At 43.6% G+C, this 20,765-nt stretch overlaps 1 protein-coding gene across 4 annotated transcripts in view; it reads right to left on the bottom strand.

Annotated features, from left to right (window-relative positions):
* Positions 1 to 20,765, bottom strand: part of APP (amyloid beta precursor protein) — a 294,805-nt gene that overhangs the window by 85,756 nt on the left and 188,284 nt on the right. For all 4 annotated transcript variants that reach the window (XM_048868071.2, XM_048868062.2, XM_048868089.2 and 1 more), the window contains one exon: positions 7,882 to 8,015. In XM_048868071.2, the coding sequence (XP_048724028.1) occupies positions 7,882 to 8,015 (134 nt within the window). The remainder of the gene's footprint in view (positions 1 to 7,881; positions 8,016 to 20,765) is intronic.

The raw sequence follows: 20,765 nt of genomic DNA, 5'->3' as shown, positions 1-20,765 counted from the left end.
AGTAACTCAGCAAGGAGGTGGGTGCTGAGAAGGCAAGTTTAGGACAGTTCGGAGGACTGTGTCAACGAAGATAGAATCTCTGGAAGCAGGTAAGATGGTGTAATGCTTGGCAAAGGATAGAGTTCCTCTATGGATAGAGGACCAAGTGGCAGACCTACAAATATCTGTTTTGGGAAAGTCCTTCAATAGAGCCAAGGATGTGGGATGTGTTGTCACTGTGAAGAGGCTATATACGAGCCAATGCATAGCAGATTATGATGTAACCTGAACCCCCTTAGTCTTTTTGTGTGGAAGTAGGCTGGCCCTTCATTTTCTCCGCAAGTGATACAAATAGCCTAGGAGAGGCCCAGAAGGACTTAGTCCTGTTGTCAAAGTAGAAGGCAAGGGCCCGTCTGATGTCTAGCTGGTCTCCTCTCTGGAGACGTGAGCTTTTGGGTAGAACACTGGTAGGCGAATCTCTTGATTAATGTGGTATTCCAAAGAGACCTTTGGGAGGAAGTGAGGATGGGGACGCAGTGCAACCTTGTCATTACAGAATGGAGTATACGGATAATCAGCCATGAGAACTCCAAGCTCTTTCATTGGACTAGCTGAAATGATGGCTATGAGGAACGAAGTCTTGAGGGAGAGGTGGAGAGAACAGGTAACCAACAGTTCAAAGGGAGACTTCCTCTGGGCATTATGACCCAAATTTAAGTCCTATTGGGAGACTGGGTTCTGTACAGGCAGAAACAGATTGCATAAGCCCCTGAGGAACCTAGCTGCAGTAGAGTTGCTAAGACTGTGAAGCCTTTGGTGGGTGAATGGAAGGCGGTGATGGTGGCCAGATATACTCTGACTGATCTCATAGATAGACCTTGCATTCTTAAATCCAAAAGGTAGTCCAGGATTTTGGAATGCAGAATCACTGAGGCTTGGGAAGAGTGAAGAACAAATTAGAAATGGTAGCATTTCCACTTCTGAATGTAAGTCTTGCGAGTATTAGGTAGGAGAACTGACTGGACCGTCTCTGAACAGGTTAGCTCCATGCTCAAGAACCATCTAGCAACCATGATTTCAAGTTCAAGGAGGAGAGGCTGGGATGGATCAGGATTCCTGAGTTCTGTGACAGGAGATCTTTCCTGAAAGGAAGTAGAACAGGCATGATCACAGATATGTAAAAGAGGTTAGAGTACCAAACTCATCTTGACCAGGAGAGCACTATGAGAATAACTATTGTGCTTTCCTGACACAGCTTGAGTAAAGGATTAGAGGTAGAGGCGGGTAAGCATACAGCATGATATAGGGCCACAGTGTTAACAAGCCATCTGCCACATCTTCCTATGGAGCAGAAAAGATGGCATTTTGCATTGTTCAGGATGGCAAAGAGGTCTGCTTCTGGGGAACCCCAGATCTGGTAGATGCTGAGGAAGACAGAACCGTTGAGCTCCCACTTGTGATCCTGAAGAAAGCGACTGCTCTGGGAGCCTGCAGTTGTATTCTGGAGGCCTGGAAGACAGATAGCTGCAACTTGTATCTGACATGAAAGGCACCAGTTACACAGCCTTAGAGACTCTGCACATAAGGATTGGGATTTTGCTCCATCCCTGTCAGCTGAAGTAAGACATTGCAGCCCTATTGTCTAGCATTATCTGATGGAGTGGCTTTGTATGTTGTGAAGGAAGTGATGGCAAGTATAAGAAACTACTCTCAGCTCCAGAATGTTGATGTGGAGTGTGACCTCTTGTGTGGACCACCTGCCCTGGGTCATGGCACATTAGGAGATGGCCCCCATCCCAGAAGAGAAGCACCAGTTGTGAGGATCTTTTGAGGGTTGGGGAATGTAAGAATGGGGTTCCCACGCAGATCTTCAGTGGGTCCTTCTACCATCGGAGAGAGTCCAGAACCTTCTGAGGTACTGGGACTCATTTGGAGAGACTCTTTGGTGTGTACACAAACCTTAGCCATATCTGAAGACATATGAGGTACAGTCTAGGAGGCACGATGAATGTGCAGGCCAATATGTGGCCCACGAGTTGTAGGCAGGTCCTTGCAGTTGTTTGTGGGCTCTGTGGTGGTTGTCAAGATTAGACTGGACAGTGGAGCATCTTTTCTTGGGGAGATAGGCTCTGGTGGTTAGGGAGACTAGAGTGGCTCCAGTGAAGTGGCTCTTCTTTAGACTAGGGTCAACGTAGGTTTCTTTCAATTGATGCAAATGCCCAGAGACTGAAATAGGGCTAGAGCCCTGGAAGTTGCTGACTGGACCTATAAAGTTGATCGACCCCTGAGGAACCAACCATCCATGTAAGGGAATACTACTCTGCTCCACTGATGTAAATGGGCTGCCACCACTGAATGAAGCTTTCTAAAGACCTTCAGGACTGTGGAGAGCCTGAAAGGAAGGATTTGATACTGGTAGTATCCTCAGTCTAGTTTGAAGCACAGGAAGTGTTTGTGGGATGGGTGTATAGCTACATGAAAGTAGGCATCCTGAAGGTGAAAAATCAGTCTCCTGGATCTAAGGATGGAATGATAGTGGCTAACGTAACCATCCTGAAGTGCTGGGAAAGGATAAGTGTTCAGATTTCTGAGGTCGAGGATCAGTCTCTAAGCTCTGCCCCTCTTGGGAACTACAAAATAGTTGGAATAAAACCCTCTGCTGATGAACTTTGGGGGAAGTTGCTCGATCACCCCCAAGAGGAGGCGAGACTGGACCTTTTGTTTTAAGAGATCTTTGTGAGGGGGTCCCTGAAGCGTGATGAAGAACGGGGAATAGCGTGGAAGCAGATGAAGTATCCCAAATCGATCATTTCCAAAATCTATCTGTCTGAGCTAATTAGTTCCAAAGCAGGAAGGAAGTGGGATAGCTGATCTCCAAAGGGAAACTGGATGGAATCATTCAGCACAAGATCTGGGAACGTAGATTGCTCAAGGCCCTCTACCGAGATGGCAAAACTTTTTCTTATACAGAGGTGCAGATAATCTTGCTGAAGAAGGGAGAGGGTCCTTTTTCAGAGCTCTAGATCTCCTCCTCTGAAAGTCCTACGGTCTGGGAAACACTTGTTGAGGGTTGTAATGGAATGGCCTAGATTGCTGCGATGTGAGACCTAATAAACTGTGTCTTTGTTGCAGGAATGTAAATTCCCCAGAGACCATAAGGCAGCTCTCGAGTCTGTCAGTGTGGAGGGAGAAGTTCATATCAGAGCTAAAGAACTTGGGTCCTTCAAAGGGAAGGTCCTCAGCTGTACTCCGCACCTCCCTCAGAAGGCTGGAAGACTGGAACCAGGATACTCTCTGCTTAACCACGGTCATGGCTCGGAATCTAGAAGTTGTGCCTGCAGTAGAGGACCTTGTGCACTAACGATGGTTCTTGGACATGTGTGTCCCTAAGGGTGCTCCACTTTAGGAGTCTGTGTGCCCCTGCACCTCTAATCGGAGACTTTTGGTAGCAGTGTCCCGTAGAGCCCGTGCATATGCTCTCCCTCCCTCGTGGTCTGCCTCGAGGCTATTTAGCACTGCACGGAGGAACCCCCCCTCCCTTCCTATAGAGAACTCCAAAGTAGAGGGGAGGAGGGTGGGTTGTGGAGCACCCACAGGGACACACATCTCGAAGAACCATTGTTACTGCACTAGGTGAGGAACTTCCTCTTCTTCTTCAAGTAGCCTCCCTATGGGTGCTCCACTTTAGGTGACTCCGGAGCAGTACCCACCACTGGAGCCTGGGACTTCGGAGTGGAGTCTTTTACTACAGAGAGTACTGTGGAGTCGAATATGGTATCAGCGGCCAAATCTTCAGGGATCGCATAATGTTCTGCGAAAGTATGGACAGAGGCCCCAATCACTGCTCTATAGATTGGGAGATAGGGGTATCCCTATGGAATGTGATTGAGATACGAACTGATCTCATGGAGTGCGTATGGACAGAAGCAAGTTGGGCCCTTGCTAAGTGATTAACGCAACTAGAGACCCATTTGGATAGTCTTTGAGGAGATATCACAGAGCTTTTGGATCTTTCTGTGGATGAAAGGAAGGGTTTAGGGGATTTCCTGAAGTCCTTAGTCCTGTCCAAGTAGAATGCTAATGTCCTGCTAATATCTAGCATATGCACAATTGTCTCCCAGTTGTCAATGTGGTTTTGGGGAAAAAACAGGGAGATGGATCTGTTGATTCATATGGAAAGTGCAGAAAAAGTAGGGAGAAACTTGGGATATGGCCTTAGAGTTGTTATTTTTTTTTTATAAAGACAAAGGCCGTGAATGATGGGTGTGGCATCAGGGCCGCTATTTCTCCTATGTGCCTAACTGAGGTGATGGCAATTAGAAATGCTGTCGTCATGGACAGGTGTAAGAGAGAACAAGTTGCCCTGGACTTAGAGGGAGGTCTAGTCCAAGCCCTGAAAACTAGATTAAAGTCCCAGGCTGGAGCGGGTGGTGTCACATGGGGGAAGAGAGTCCTAATGGCCTTAAAGAGTCTATGCATTAGTGGTTGAGCAAACTTGAAGTGGGAAGCCATTTTCACCATGAGATGTACCTTAAGGGAGCTGAGTGAGAGTTTAAAATGTGGTACAAAATCAGAGGGAGGAAAGATGAGGTTGGGTCTGTCCCTTTGGAATGGTACAAACTTGGAGTTGTTTCCATTTTCTAGATAGGTATGTGGAGTGGTCAACTTGTGGTTGTGTTGCAACATGTATTTCAGCTTGTTAGAGCATTCTGCTTCTAAGCCTTGGAACAAAGAAAGATCTAAGCCTGGAGGCAGAGGACCCATGGGTTGGGGTGAAGGGTCAGCCCACTGTTTTGAGAGAGCGGGTGAGGAATGGGCTGACGTCAGAGGAACAGGAGGGCCATCTGCGTCAGATAAGGGAGCCAGACTTGTCATAGTCAAGAGGGGCAATCACAATAACTCTCGCTTTGTTTCGTTGAATTTTCAACAGAATCTTGGATAGGGTAGGAAACTGGGAAAAGACATACAAGTGGGCCCTGTCCGCTGGGAAGATTAGGGCAACTGCCAGTGAATGTTTCCCCAAAAGGTGGCTATATCTTGAAGCTCCTATGAATTCAGTATACACTCACTGTCATGAGAAAATTCCAACTGAGACTGTTGGTTATCCCGTTCTGTATCCCTTGTAGACAGACAGCTGAGATGAGCACACTATGATGGGTGCATCAATTCCAAAGTTTGAATGCTGTCTTGTAGAAGGAGGGAGATCTGGCAGCTCCTTGGCAGTTTATACAAAACATACAGGTCACATTAAGTCCATCATAACCTTTGTGTGTTGTTTTTGATGAAAGGCAGAATTTGGGCACAGGCACTCCTGACAGCCAAAAGAGTGATATGGAAGGTCATTTCTGTGGAAGGCCATTTGTCCTGACCTTGTTGTTGCGTAGGTGAGCTCCCCAGCGTATTAGGGAGACATGTGTCCCAGGGTGGTGAATGTGGATAGTGAGAGGAGCGCTCTCGCTTCTACTGCATCAGGTTGGTGCTGATAAAGTCCAGTCACTGTACCGGGGTTAGTATGTCACTACAATGAAGTGAACCTTGGAGACTACCCTGTGTAGAGCAGTCTGTATCTATAATGATTCTGTCCCAAAGGTAAGCAGTAGGAAATCTCCTGTACGATGGTTGTATTGAGATATGGAAGGGGGCAACCTGTAAGTTCAGGGCTAGAAATCAATCTCTTTGCTCTAGAGCTGGCCCTAACTGCTGTGAAGTAAGGTAAGTTGACGTTTGAGTGGCGTGACAGGTGTATAGATGGCAGCTGACGCTGTAAGGTATCATTGTTCAGGCCCCCGACCAGCTCATCAAAGTGCTTATAAGAGGCAGTTTGAGAGGTCATGGACTGGGGTGCAGACTGTTCTCACTTTTGAGACCTGAGCCTCTTGCACTGTGGCTCATAACAGCACAGAGATGGTGAGTATTGAGAAGATTGTGATCTGTGATGTGACTGAGAGTTATATCTTCTCTTCTGTTCCACAGTGTAGATTCCTAAGGCGTGTAGCGCGGTCCGAGAATCCTTCAGGATGTGGAGAAAAAAATCTGTCTTCTCCGCAAAGAGTTTGGCCCTTCAGATTGGAAGTCCGTAGCTCTTTGGGCAATCTAGAGACGTTTAGCGAACAAAAGAAAAAACCCACAAGCCACCTCAGTACCACTCATGGAGACTGGGCGGGCAGCTGTAACAGCTTTAAAGACTTGTACAGACCTTCAACTTAAATCAGAAGTTGGTGTCTCTGAGGCAGCAGAGACAGCTTGAATGTCTGTCACTATGGGGAAAAGACCTGTGGCAGGTCTGGCAGGGTGTGATGAAGTTTTCACACCACACTTGCCCTGAAAGGGTTAATGAAGACTAAGAAGGGGGCTAATTAACCCAGCCAGCCACAGCTGAGAGGAGAGGAATTACATGGCTAAGTATTCCCCAGACCAAGTGAGGGAGCCTAGATGGGAAGGAATGAGCTGGGCTAGATTTATAGAGGCAGGAAATTGGCAGCTGAGGGGGCTGCTGGGAAAGCCTGTAGTCACCCTCTGGGAAGAGTGTCTGGAGGCTGCAGAGACGTAGCCTGCAGTTGCTCCCTGGGAGGAGGGACTGGTGAAGCTGGCAGACCCAGAGAAGAAAAGGAGAGCCAAAAGGTTAGGAAAGGACTCAGAGAAACATGGCAAGGTCCAGGGCGGAACAGACCTTGACTGCTGACTAGAGGATCCCTGAGCCAAAATCTGAAGTAGAAGGTGGGTCTGAGTTCCCCAACCAGCCAATGCGGAAGTGGCACTGGGGAGCAGTGAGTAGGAAGACTGCCTGAGCCTGTTTGCGGGAACTTTCCAACCCCAGAAGGGGAAACCATTAGGTAACCTGGCTGGAGGGCGAAGTCACAAAGAGGCTGCAGCAACTCGTGGAGTGAGAGAGGGGCTGCAGACACAGAAAGAGAGGTAGAGGATGGCGTGCAACTGTGGGAAGGGGCATCGACCTTGAGAGCTATTCCCAAGAGCAGTGGTTCTTAACCTTTACTGCAGCCTGCACCCCTTTGGTTCTCAAAATATGTTCTCGCACCCCTTATCAAAAATCATTGAAGTAGGCCAGTTCTTTAAACCTAGATATATTTTTTGTTTGTATATTGCAGTAATTGTTAAAAAATGTACAATGTTAATACATACATAGGTTTGATGAAACAAAGTAGTTGTACTTACGTGCCTGTGCTTAATTTGTGTTTTCGATGATTTACCTTCTAAAAAAATCTGGCACGTCTCACCCCCCCCCCCCAGAAAGGGCACCTCGGGTTAAGAACCACTGCCCTAGAGTGACCAGGAGGTGGCACCATCCTAGTGGTGTGCAACCCACCCCATCACACAGGGCTTAAACACCCGGATCTTTGTCATAACCCAAGAGGTAGTGGACCAAAGAAAGAATGAGAGAAAACAGGAAAAAAAGGAAGGGGAACCCTCTTCTAAACACAACTGTATAAGACTGAAGAAATAAAAATAACTACAAAAATAAGGGAAAAAATTCTAGAATGATAAACTAAGAAAGGAAGGAAGCTGAGAATAAACGGACATGCAATTGTTCCATTGAGTTCCATTAACAGAAAAGGAACTAAGTGGCAGCAGGCCCGCGCCTCCCCATGTGCCCTTGTTTGGAGGCATAAGGCACTGCTCTGAACAGGTGCAGGCCTGTGGACACTACTTTGAATTCTCCAGTCGAGAGTTCACAGGCATGTGCAAATCCTATGATCGAGCACGCACAGGAACATATACTTGAAGATAGGGAACAGTTGGTCTCTTTACTCCGCTGCAGATTGGAAGAGCAGCAGGTAAAAGCCACGTGAGTTTCCCCAAAATACAGAAAGTCAAGGAATTCATTAATCCTGTGACCCATCTGACAAGACACCAGCCTTAATTATGAACAACAGTATGACTTACCTGAGACATTCTTTCACGGTGCTTGGCTTCGAGTCTCTCCTTGGCTTTCTGGAAATGGGCATGCTCATTCTCATCACCAGGTGTCTCCAAGTATTTGTCAACAGCATCTGGAGTGCTGGCAGCTGTGGTGGGGACTAGAGTTGGAGTTTTTATAGGAGAAAGGGAAAAAAGCACAATTTAAGTTTAGTATAAATAAAGTTCATTTGATCACAGGAACGAACATTGTTCTTTTTCCAGTAGAATGAAGCCATTCAAGTAACTTCTGTCAGGAGACTAGCTTTATAAAACTTCTGTATCAAATATATATATATAAAAAATGGTGGTATAGGAGAAAGATTTCACCCTTTTTTTTTTTTTTTTTTTTTTTATAACTCAGGAAAAACTCTTCCACTCAGTACAATGTTACTTAACAGATTATGAGCTATTGGCAAAGGAAACATGCAAAGAGCAAACACACTTGGCACTACCTAAGGTACATAAACTGACAGCAGACACGTTTTTTCAAAACCACATGCTTTATTTATAAAGATTAAAAACAAACATACAACAAAACAAACACACTTTAAAGCGTCTACAGAGACGATATAAACCACAACCATATTGCAGTCCAAAGACATTCTATTCGAAATCCCTCTCACTGGCATTCTGTCCTCATAAAGATGTGCTTTGTTCACAATAACAGATTAAAAAACCCTATGCTAAAATGGATCAGTGCATAGGAGGGTTAACAAGAATACTTTTTTTTTTTTAAAAAAAGAAACTCCTATGAGATAATCAGCCTATTCTTTTATGATTCAGTAGCAACCATCAATTGCTAAGTAACAAGGGAAAACATTTTCTAGTAGAGATTTACTGAAAATCATGGACTCCACAACCATCTCCTATACTGTAATTTTTCGGGTTATTCCATAATTTTTTATTGCACTCTACCATATTTTGAACATTTGAAGATTTCATTTAAACAAAAAATACCTACTGAAAAGATATAGCCATGAAAATGAGAGAAACAAATACAACCCTCCAGGCAAACACAAGCTGCAAAAAGTTGGACGCTTCTCTACTACGTTTATATGTAGTCTTTAAAGCCTGACTGGGCTAATATTTTTCTTACTAAGTACTGACAATTTCTTTTTACTATTTTTATTTTAAACTCTCCTGTTCCTTGCCAAAAACCCCAATGTGAATGGAATGTTAAATTATACAATTACAATGCCAAAGGGTCACGAAATGCAAAAGCTGTAATATTTTCTACTCTTGGAGTCATTATGTAATTATGATGTAATGTAAATATAGCCCTATAATTCAGTCACCTACAAATATTAGCCCACATGGCTAGTAGCCAACATATATTTATTAATCATAATATTTTGTACATATGTAGTGTACAATAGTTCTTACAACAATCCTGTGAGAAAAGTATGGAGTTATTCCCATTTTACAGATAGGGCAACTGAGACACAAAGGTTCACTTACTTGCCTAACAACATGTAATCAGACAGTTTCAAAGTCAAGATTAGAACTCAGGAAAGTCTTGATTCTTTGCTATGCTCATCACACCAATCTGCCTCCATTTGTCACACCACTAAACATAAATTTCACCCACAAACATACAACTTACATGGTTTGTGCCGGACGCCCATGCTGTTTTTATCACAAAACTTGTATAGAGTGTCTTAAACTTACAAGATGCTACAAATGAAAGATAAGGCAAATAATTTGTTTCAGATTAAGATGCTCCTGTTATGGTACAGTGTTGTCTGTTGGGAAAATTTATTAACACGGATGAATTCCAACTGTGATCATCTGGAACTTGAACTGAGTGAAGAGAAAACGTTTTGTGTTGTTCTTAAAGCATTTCAAAAATGCAATTTTCTACCTTTGTGGTTAATATTTGTCACATGCCGAATCTATTTGATTTCCTCCATGTATTCTCTTTGCTGAAACTACAGTTAATAAAACTTATTAAAAATGAAAAAAGTAAAATTAAAATATGTAACACTAAGAGAAGTTTTAAGTGGAAAAAAGTGATTGAATGAAATAATTGTGCAATAAATAAGTATGCAAATTTAACGTTTAATTTATTGCACACAAAAAAGATCACAGTCATTTGGAATAATAGAAGATCAATCAAGCCATGTATACATTTAGGGACAGATTTTCAAGAGCTCTTCTCCCATGTAGTTATCTAAATAAGGGGCAGATTTTCAGAAGTGTTCAATACCCAGTTTTCAGTGGGATACCTATGGTCAGATTTTCTAAAGAGCTCAGCATATTGGGTGCTGAGCTGTTTTGAAAATCTGGACCCAATTGTGTGTGCTGAGCACTTAAAAAAAAATCTGGCCACTAATGGTGTACCCTTACAAAATTCACATCTGTGATTCTTCCCTGATCCTACTCCACCCATGTAGTAACTGTGGAAGCTGTAGCTAAGAGACAGCTCAGACTTTTTACCAACATATCACCTAACCCTGCTCAGAGCAGGTACCACTGGTGGAAACTAACGGCTACGAAGTTTGCTAGTAGAGACACAGCCAATGTCACTGCATCTAACAAACAATGTAGATCAAACTTACAAGATTGGGGGACTGTATGCTGAAATAGAGTTACACTGAAAAGGACATAGGTGTCACCAGGATACACAGTTGAACAACTGCTCCCAGTGAGCTAAGAGGGATAAAGCTATCCTTGGATGTATAAGCACAAGAATACCAAGAAGAACTAAGGGGGTGGTATTACCTCTGTATATGGCATTAGTGAGACCATTACTAGTATACTTTATCCAGTTCTGGAGTCCAACGGATGTTGAAAAATGAACAAGGGTTTAGAAGAGAGCCACAAAAATGATTTGAGGTCCAGAAAACAATGTCTTATAGCAAGGGACTTAAGAAGCTCAGTCTGTTTAGTTTATCCAAGGAAAGGTTAAACCATAACAATCACAAGAACCTATATAGGGAAGAGATTTCTGATAGCACACTGTTCTTTAATTTAGCAGAAAAAGGCATAATAAGGCCTAATGGATGGAAGCCCAAGCTTGACAAATTCAGGCTAGAAATAAGATGCATATTTTTAACAGTGAGTGTAATTAAGCTTTTTTTTGGGGGGGGGGGGGGGAAGGAATGTAAGCAGGGACATGGTGGATTCTCCTTTACTTGAATCTTTAAACCAAGACTGGATGTCTTTCTAAAAGATAAGCTATAGCTCAGTCACAAGGGAGGGGTGAGGTTCAATGGCTTGCTTTATGCAGGAGTCCTTCTGGCCTTACTCTATTAATCTTATCTGCGGTTGCTAACAGAACTGGTGGAACTGCAGCAGTGCAGAACATCCAGCACCAACCACCTTACCGCTGTCACACACAATGCGCCACACACACAGGGCATAAGCATCCCTGCAACCATTGAAACATCAGGAATATTGCAGTTATCCCAGAGTACTCTCGTAAGCAGCTGGCATGATGTCTGTAATATACGTCCATTTGCACCTGTTTTCGTTTTTGGTTTGTTCCATTGCTTGCTTTGAACCGTTCTGTCCTGCTCGAGAAGCTATGTGCGCATTTCAAAGGGCAGAGCCTATGCCGTGCTTTGCACCCACACTTGCAACCAGGATAAAAGAATCACCAGCAACTTTTAGACCAGGAGTGGCCAACCTGTGGCTTCGGAGCCACGTGCAGCTCTTCAGAAGTTAGTATGTGGCTCCTTGTATAGGCACCAACTCTGGGGATGGAGCTACAGGTGCCAACTTTCCGATGGGCCAGGGGGTGCTCACTGCTCAACCCCTGGCTCTGCCACCGGTCCTGCCTCCATCCCATCCCATCCCATCCCTTCCCGCCCCCTCCCCTGAGCCTGCCATGCCCTCGCTCCTCTTCCTCCCACCAGAGCCTCCTGTATGCCACAAAACAGTTGATCAGGAGATGCAGGGAGGGAGGGGGATGTGCTGATCGGCAGGGGCTGCCGGTGGGCAGGAGGCGCTGGGAGAGCGCTGATGGGGGGCTCCTGATGTATTACTGAGGGTCTTTGGCAATGTACATTGGTAAATTCTGGCTCCTTCTCAGGCTCAGGCTGGCCACCCCTGCTCTAGACCCAATGGCAGACAACATGTGGCCTGGTATCTATTAAGACAAGCACTGCCACCTTTGGGTCCCTCTGCCTGAGGAGTTAAGGAGCCTGATTTTATCTTTTTTGTCTTCAATTTTTAAGTTTTAGCTCTGGTCCCTCCTATTTTATTTTCCAGATGAAATAACAGATTCCTCCTCTTTCTTGAGCTCTCTTCCTGGGAGACAGAAGCAGAAGTGATCTAGGTCAGGGACTGGAGCGAGGTTGCACCTCCAGATGCTTCCACAGGGCCCAGCACATTCCTCCTCACCTACCTAATACAGTGGAACCCGTGGCATACATGGACAGTGACAAATAGGGACCGGAGAGAAATGAGAACACTGGAAGCCTGCATATAGCCATTAGACCAGTGACCCATCCAGTGCCCGGAGCTGTCAAAGGCATCACTGAAGAGTGGGCAGGAGCACTGTGGGAGTCAAATGGGAATATCAAATGAAATGATAAAGCTGGGACATCAGTGCTTGCTGTCGACACTAGTCCAGCACCAGTCCAAATAGAATCCCAGTGGTGGCATGAATGCTTGGCACCACTGATAGAAATATTGTGTGGATGGGTGGTATGCTACAGGTGCACTAGGAGTCTGCTGAGCTTAACATGACCATGTACAAATATCTGAAGCAAACAACAAGGACAGAGGAATTATTTAAGATTGTACAGAAAGTTTAATTAAGAGTGAAGGAATTAAATAGATCAAAGGAAAAGTTTAGAGTGCCTATTAGAACAGAATATTAACAGTGAGGTTTATTAGAATGTGGAATAGTCTCCCAGTTGAAAAGGGAAAAGTTTTCTTGCTTGTGTCATTTAAAATTAGCACTCACTTGCCTGTAGGGAACAATCTGGCACTGTCAGTGGATGAATAAGATAATTTAAAAATAACAGGCAGAACACCAGTCAATCTGGCATAAGAGACTAGTAAAAACTTTCTTTAAAAAACAGAGGTCTGCTTAAAAATCAAGGTCACCACGCAATTTATTTATTTTGTGTATTCACAAAGTCCCAGAATATCTCTCAAAGAATATCAAAACCCCCAGAGTTGGACTAATAGCAGTTTAAAGATTCCTGACTTAAAACAATTGACAAAAAAAGAACACGACGAAGAAGAAACAATTACAACAGGACCGCTCTACTCTTACATAAGCAGAAGTATTTGTTAAAAATCCTTCATTGCTCCCTTTCATGCAAGTTTTAATTTTCATTTGAATAATTTGGGGACATTAAATGACAGAGGTGTATCACAGACTGCCCCCCCACCCTACCCCCCCAGTACCAACAGCAAATGTTCTTGGGTAGGCATAGACAACAACGTGTAAGAATACCCTAAAGATTCGTTTTTTTGCAATCTGTTCTCACTTTATGAAGATACTAGTAAATAAATGGAAGCCTCAATTTTCTATACTTTGTGTTCCATCAGTTAAATTAGGTATATTGAGTATGCAATAGCTACTATGTGAAACCTGACAGAAAAAAAAAGTGCAAACTTGCTGGAAGGGAGGGGAGACAAGGGCTTTTTCCCTATTCATAAGGCTCTTTTCTTCATAAAAAATTCCTGTGGGATTCTTTATAGATTCCTGGACAGGTGGCATAGAGGATATAAGCATCAGGTTTAACATAATAAATAAAATAATAATCTAAGCTTCCTGGAAACATAGATTTAAATCTCAACAGGGCCAGCTGTGCCCCTTGCCTTTTGCAGTTTACAGACTCTTTCAAATAGGATAATAAAAGATGCCCCCACTCCCTTTAAATAAAGTAAGAGTGCCCTTGGGAGTTAGACTAGATGACCCTTGTGGTCCCTTCTAACTCTATGAAAATTTCCCATCTCCCAAAAGTGTTTCTGAAAGTGCTGATAAAAAGGACTTGCGTATCAGTGCCAACCACACCATTACAGAAGGACTTATAAGCAGTGCTTAATTTGTGCCAGGGCTAAGCCCTGGTACCTTTAGGCTTGGCAGTTCATAGTCCTGGCACCTCTGGGCTTACAGCATCAGTTATGAAAGTAAAGAAAATTGCTTGAGCCCCGGCACGTGTCTCATTACAAATTAAGCACTGCTTATAAGTACAGTATGCCATGGAAACAGCACTTAGGTATTTATAAACACAAGTATAAGAGCATGTACTTTCAACTCCTGCATTTCCTGCAACTGTCTGGTCAATATATGGATGACTACTTAAATAATATAAGCACATAGTGGAAGAGAAAGTAAAAGATGTGCATATTGAGCTCATTCTTTCAATGCAGGCATGGAGAGGTATGTGTCTGCCAGGGCCCAACCAGAATCCAGGGCAATTGGGAGGGATGTGATTTTATTTTTTTTTTAAATATATAAAATATTTTGAAAAAGCACAGATTAAAAAAAAGTTACTTATGCTTTAGGTATCTTTAAAATGTATTTAAATACAAACACAGAATATGTAAAATACGTAAGTACAAGTATGTAGAGTACTTCAAAATACTTAGGTATGCACTTAAGCCCATGGGAACACTGTCTCTCACACACATGTACAGCAACTCTCCCATCCACAAGATAACTAGATTTCATTGGAGCTGTATATAATTTGTGAAGTGATTTGAACATAATATAATATTCAGTGAATGAATAGATTACTTCTGAAATGCAATATATTTAACTATATCATCCACATAAGATTAAGGCCGATGCTTTGCGTTCTGTGAACAAAAGTTTGCTGTAAAAACATCCACTCCTCTTCTTTAAAAATTCCCAACTGTAAAAAGGTACGTAAAGGACAAAATATATAAAACAACCTCATTTCATATTCACCCTAGTTGATAAAAATGTAGGTGAAATGGATGAAGAATTGGGCATTAACATCCACAAATGTCTTAATGGGAGTTCAGGATATTATACATTATAAAATGGGCAGCTGGAGTAAAAGGTTCTAACGAGGACAGGAATTTCAAACTGTGTATAATCAGCACAATTTAGTGCTCTGAACTTAACTTCTATGTAGGGAAATGTGCAGATTAGTCACATCTCAGATCTTCTGAACCTCAGAACTTAATTTTAAAAAATATCAGTATCTGCACTGGATAACTAATGAGACTACTGATGGGCTAGACTCAATAAGTTCCCATAAGTATCCAGAGGCTCTTATCCAAGCCTTTTAATGCTCCCTCTGAGTGAAAATCTAATAGCCCTCTGGTTATCTTTCCCTCCCCTGCAACTCTCCTTGTAAGGAAGGGTGTTGACACATCTTGGTATAAATGAGATTGCGGACATGTCTGGAGCTGAAGACAGGAGATTTTCTCATAACCAAAGAAAAGGATTTGGTTTGGTCTGGGTTTTCCCCCCTAGGCCTGGTCTACAATATTGGGTTAGGTCGAATTTAGCCGCGCTACGTCAATTTAAAAAATAAGTGCGTCCACACAACCAACCCCATTCCGTTGGCCTAAAGAGCTCTTAAAATCGACTTCTGTACTCCTCCCCGATGAGGGGAATAGCACTAAAATCGACCTTGCTGGGTTGAATTTGGGGTATTGAGGACACAAATCGACAGTATTGGCCTCCGGGAGCTATCCCAGAGTGCTCCATTGTGACTGCTCTGGACAGCACTTTGAACTCCGATGCACTAGCCAGGTACACAGGAAAAGCCCCAGGAACTTTTGAATTTCATTTCATGTTTGGTCAGCGTGGTGAGCTCAGCAGCACAGGTGACCATGCAGTCCCCCCAGAATCGTAGAGCATAGAATGTTTCTATGCTTCCCCTATCATCTCTGACCCTGAGGTTACCGCAGATTAGAAGGCGAAAAAAACGCACTCGCAATGACATGTTTCGGAGCTCATGCAGTCCTCCCGCATTGATAGGGCACAGCTTAATGCATGGAGGCATTCAGTGACAGAGACTAGGAAAGAATTAAGTGAGCACGAAGAGCAGAGGCAGGATGCGATGCTGAGGCTAATGGGGGAGCAAACGGACATGATGAAGCATCTGTTGGAGCTGCAGGAAAGCGAACAAGAGCACAGACCCCTGCTGCATCCACTGTATAACCGCCTACCCTCCTCTCCATGTTCCATAGCCTCCTCACCCAGATGCCTAAGAATGCGGGGGGGGGGGGGGAAGGCTCCGTGCACCCAGCCACTCCACTCCAGAGGATGGCCCAAGCAACAGAAAGCTGTCATTGAAACAGTTTGATTTTTAGTGTGGCTAAATAAGCAATGTGGCCTTGTCCTTCCCTCCTCCCGCAACACACCCCACCTGGGCTACCTTGTCATCTCATTTTTTTTTTTAATTAATAAAGAAAGAATGCATGGTTTCAAAACAATAATTACTTTATTTCGAAGTGGGGAGGGTGGCTGGCTTACAGGGAATTAAAATCAACAAAGGGGGCGGGTTTGTATCAAGGAGAAACACACACAATTGTCACACCGAAGCCTGGCCAGTCATGAAACTGGTTTTCAAAGCCTCTCTGATGCGCAGCGTGCCTTGCTGTGCTCTTCTAATTGCCTTGGTGTCTGGCTTCTCAAAATCGGACGCCAGGTGATTTGACTCAACCTCCCACCCCGCCATAAATGTCTCCCCCTTACTCTCACAGATATTATGGAGCACACAGCAAGCAGCAATAACAATGGGAATGTTGGCTGCACTGAGGTCTGACCTAGTCAGCAAATAATGCCAGCGAGCTTTTAAACGTCCAAAGGCACATTCTACCACCATTCTGCACTTGCTTAGCCTATAGCTGAACTGCTCCTTACTATTGTCCAGGCTTCATGAACCATGGGAGCAAGGGGTAGGCTGGGGTAGGTGCGACCGCATGGTGCTGCTGGCAGGCAGCCTGAGGCAGAAGCCTGAGAGCAGAAGCCTCCAGTTCGCATGATATTCCAGGCAGGACTGAATCTCCACAAGAAGAAAAAGAAGAGAATGACCTGGAGTATCTGGCTCCCATTCAGTGCTCTAAGAAGAGGATAGCCACATCTGTCCAGGTGCCCCTGATTGACCTCAACGATGTCTGTCAGGAGCACCCAGGAGACGTACGATGGCTATCAGTCCTACTGCACCATCTGCCGCAAAGGCAAGGAGCTGCTCTGTGTAGCAATGCAATACCACGTCTGCCAGCAGCACCCAGGAGATGTACGGTGACAGTGAGCTGAGCGGGCTCCATGCTTGCCATGGTATGGCGTCTGCACTGGTAACCCAGGAAAAAAGGCATGAAATGATTGTCTGCCGTTGCTTTCACAGAGGGAGGGAGGACTAACGACATGTACCCAAAACCACCCGCAACAATTGTTTTTGCCCCATCAGGCATTGGGAGTTTAACCCAGAATTCCAATGGGCAGTGGAGACTGCAGGAACTGTGGGATAGCTACCCACAGTGCACCGCTCTGTAAGTCGATGCTAGCCACAGTAGTGAGGACGCACTCTGTCGACTTAATGCGCTTAGTGTGGTCATACACAATTGACTGTATAAAATCGGTTTCCAAAAATTGACTTCTATAAAATTGACCTAATTTTGTAGTGTAGACATACCCCTAGAGAGCTACTTCCTTGAAGATGACCTCAAATGGAGGGAGGGGGGAAAGAGAGAGAGAGAGACTTTGAAAATATATGGAAAAGACTAAAATAAGGAGTAGGTTTCTTGGGGAATTTTCCCCTGGTTTTTGTTAGAAATTCAGGGCTTGTCTAGTCTGGAAGACTCTGTGGTAAGTGGAGAACTAATTAAATGATGAAATCAGAAGAGTCAAGATGCTGAAAGCCGAGCAGATGGAAGAGGGGGAGTGAGAAGGGTTTTGAGTCACACATGTTAAAAGAGCATTTTGAACATATATTTAACTCTGACTGAACACTCTGAAGAAGGAATGTCTTTGTTAAAGATCCCTTTTTAATTATGGTGCAAAAGCTCACAGTAAACATCCCTGAGACCCATAAAATTCCTCCAGCAAAACAGGGAAGACCAGACTTGACATACCTTAGAGTAGTCAGGGAAAAAAGCAAGTTACCTCTAAAATCATGTGTGCGCACACATATACAAAGACAACCCTCATTCAGATGGCCTTCATATGTCATAGAGGAGTAATAAAGGAGTAATAAAGTAATAAAGCTTTATTACTAAAAATAAAAATAATTAAGTCATAGAGTAAAAATAAAAATAATAAAGTCACAGAGGAGTAATAAAGTAATAAAGCTTACAGCCTTGTTCTTCCTCTACCCTACAGCTGATGCTGCTCTCGACTCATGCTGCGATGTGTGCTGGGGGAGGACAGAATGGGCTTGGAGCCTGAGGCTGCCCAGAGGGGGAAAGAATGTGGGTAGTGTAGAGTAACAAGATTTTCAAAGTTGACAGAAAGGCCTCTGTTTTCAGGGGAAATGGGCTTAAGGTTATGGTTTTAGTGCTTCCATGCCACCCCTCACACTTGGGAGGAACTCCTTGGATACATTTGCAAAACTAACACATCATCCTCTTCCAAATCCTTCCTTACAGCTCTCCTTTTCCGGGATGCTTATCAGAAAAACTTGACACCAGTTAGGCCACTGGTGGGCAACGACCACTGCTGATCCTGCTGACCAGTATAGAGTCTTTGTTTCCTGGCACACCCCCATTTGTCTGTCTGTATCCATCAGTTTTCTTATACTTAGATTGCAAACTCCTTGGGGCAGATAGTCTCTTCGTTTTGTGTTTGTGTAGTAGTTCGCCCAGTGGGGTTCTGGTCCATGACAGTGCCTCTGGCATTACAGTAATATAAATAATAAATCATACTGCTCCCTGTCGCATAGGTGCTGGAACTAGGGGTGCTGCTGCACACCCTGGCTTGAAGTGGTTTCCATTGTATACAAGGTTTACAATTTGGTCGAACGACACTCAGCACCTCCACTATAAAAACTGTTCCAGAACAGCTGCCCTGTCGCTCTCCTCAGGTAAGCTACCCACGTCAGTCTCCTCCCCTGTCATCCTGTAGATTTGACTCAGTGGGGAGGAAGGTTAGCTCAAGATTTTGAGCAGGAATTGAAGGCTCCCTGGGAAGTGAGTGGAATAGAAAAGAAGAGGGTGGCAACACATGAAAGGCCTCTGGGTGGGTGGTGATCCCTCAGTGTCACTGCACAAAGACAGCCTGCTGTCAATTTCACCAGCTCTACTTGCGGGCTGCTCTTTCTTGAAGCTAGTTTGCAGGGAGTGCCAAAAACCAGGACAAAACACTGTTTGCCTGTAAAAACTAACTGGAAACAAGGAAAAGGTCCTGAACATTGTAATGTTCCTGGTTTTCATGGCCATATCATCCTTAAGTGTTCCTCTCTATGGAAGGGAAGACACTGTTGCCGCCCCTTTGGGTTTTAGATCAGGTCTAGAGAACTAGGCTTTATTTCTCGCGATGTGTGAGGATGTGAAGTGGTGCTGGAGAAGGGAGTCTGGGTTGGGAGAGTAGGGGAGTTTTCGCTGCTTTTGTCCTTCATCTTAGAAACCTAAGTGTAGTCTTCCTTAGCATTTTCAGGACTAGTCAATTTATAATTGTATTGCTGGCACTCTCTTTTGAGGCTCACACTGTCGTGAAACTATCCAGTATGTGCTGGTTCATGGCTGGCTAATTAAACCAGATTAACTGTAAAACTTTGTAAACCTCTTATTACCTGGTGATCGTCCTGTAGTGATATCCCAGCACATTTCTGTACATCCCTGCTTTCTCCTAAATATAAAGTTATGGCTTCTTACCATGGATCAATATGCCTCTCTTTCTCTTCCTTTAATCTTGTTCCATCTCTCAACTAGTAAATTTCTTTAAAAAAAAAAAGCACTACAGTTTTACAGTCATAGTTTGTTTGCTTGCTTTCTGGACTTTTTTTTATAGGACAGTAATACTCAAGCTGAACTACCTAGCTTTAGACTGAGTAATTTGTCCACATAAGAACTGTATTACTGTCACGTAAAACAGTGTCTCTCCTAAATTAGCAGTGAGAATATTGACAACTCATCTTCCCAAGACATTCCATAAATAAACTTAGTGGAGGATGTGGGAAAGGATGAATTAATGAAAGCTTATGTTAAATGCTGCAAGTATCTGAATTTGTTTAGTCAGTGACTAAAAAGCTTTGACCTAAATCTTACACTGATGATATAGTTAAATATATTGCATTTCAGAAGTAATCTATTCATTCACTGAATATTATATTATGTATATATACACTACTATTCACAAATTATATACCGCTCCAATGAAATACAGTCATCTTGTGGATGGGAGAGTTGCTATACATGTGTGTGAGAGACAGTGTTCCCATGTACTTAAGTGCATACCTAAGTATTTTTTGTACTTATGTATTTTAAGTATTCTGTATTTGGATTTAAGCATAAGTAACATTTTATTTTTAATCTGCAAATGCTTTTTCAAAATACTAAAAAAAAAAAAAAAAAAAAAAAAAATCAAAAAAATCACATCCCTCCCAACTGCCCTGGATTCTGGTTGGGCCCTGGAACCCACTGTCTCACTCTGGGAGCTTCAGGCCATAAGTTCAAAGCTCCATAACCATCGGCAGACTTAAACACTGGTTGGGCCTGAACTGCGGCACTGCTCCAAAGCCATGCCAAACTTTGGAGAATTACAGATCCGACTTCTGGAGCTAGAGAACATCTCCTTTTAAAGTGTGTTTATTGAAGAACTCAAACAACATCTGTTGAAACCTGAGTTCAGGGCTATGTACTATTCCTGTAATAGCAGATCTCATGATCAATATCCGCGTTTGGCATTATCACAAAAGATCACAACAAATTTCCAATACTCAATCCAGTGGGCTGCCATATTGAGATGGAATTTAAGGGACACAGGAATC

This window comes from Caretta caretta, chromosome 1 (genome assembly GCF_965140235.1).
Source record: "Caretta caretta isolate rCarCar2 chromosome 1, rCarCar1.hap1, whole genome shotgun sequence".
NCBI lineage: Eukaryota > Metazoa > Chordata > Testudines > Cheloniidae > Caretta > Caretta caretta.
This window is presented reverse-complemented; position numbering and strand designations above follow the sequence as displayed.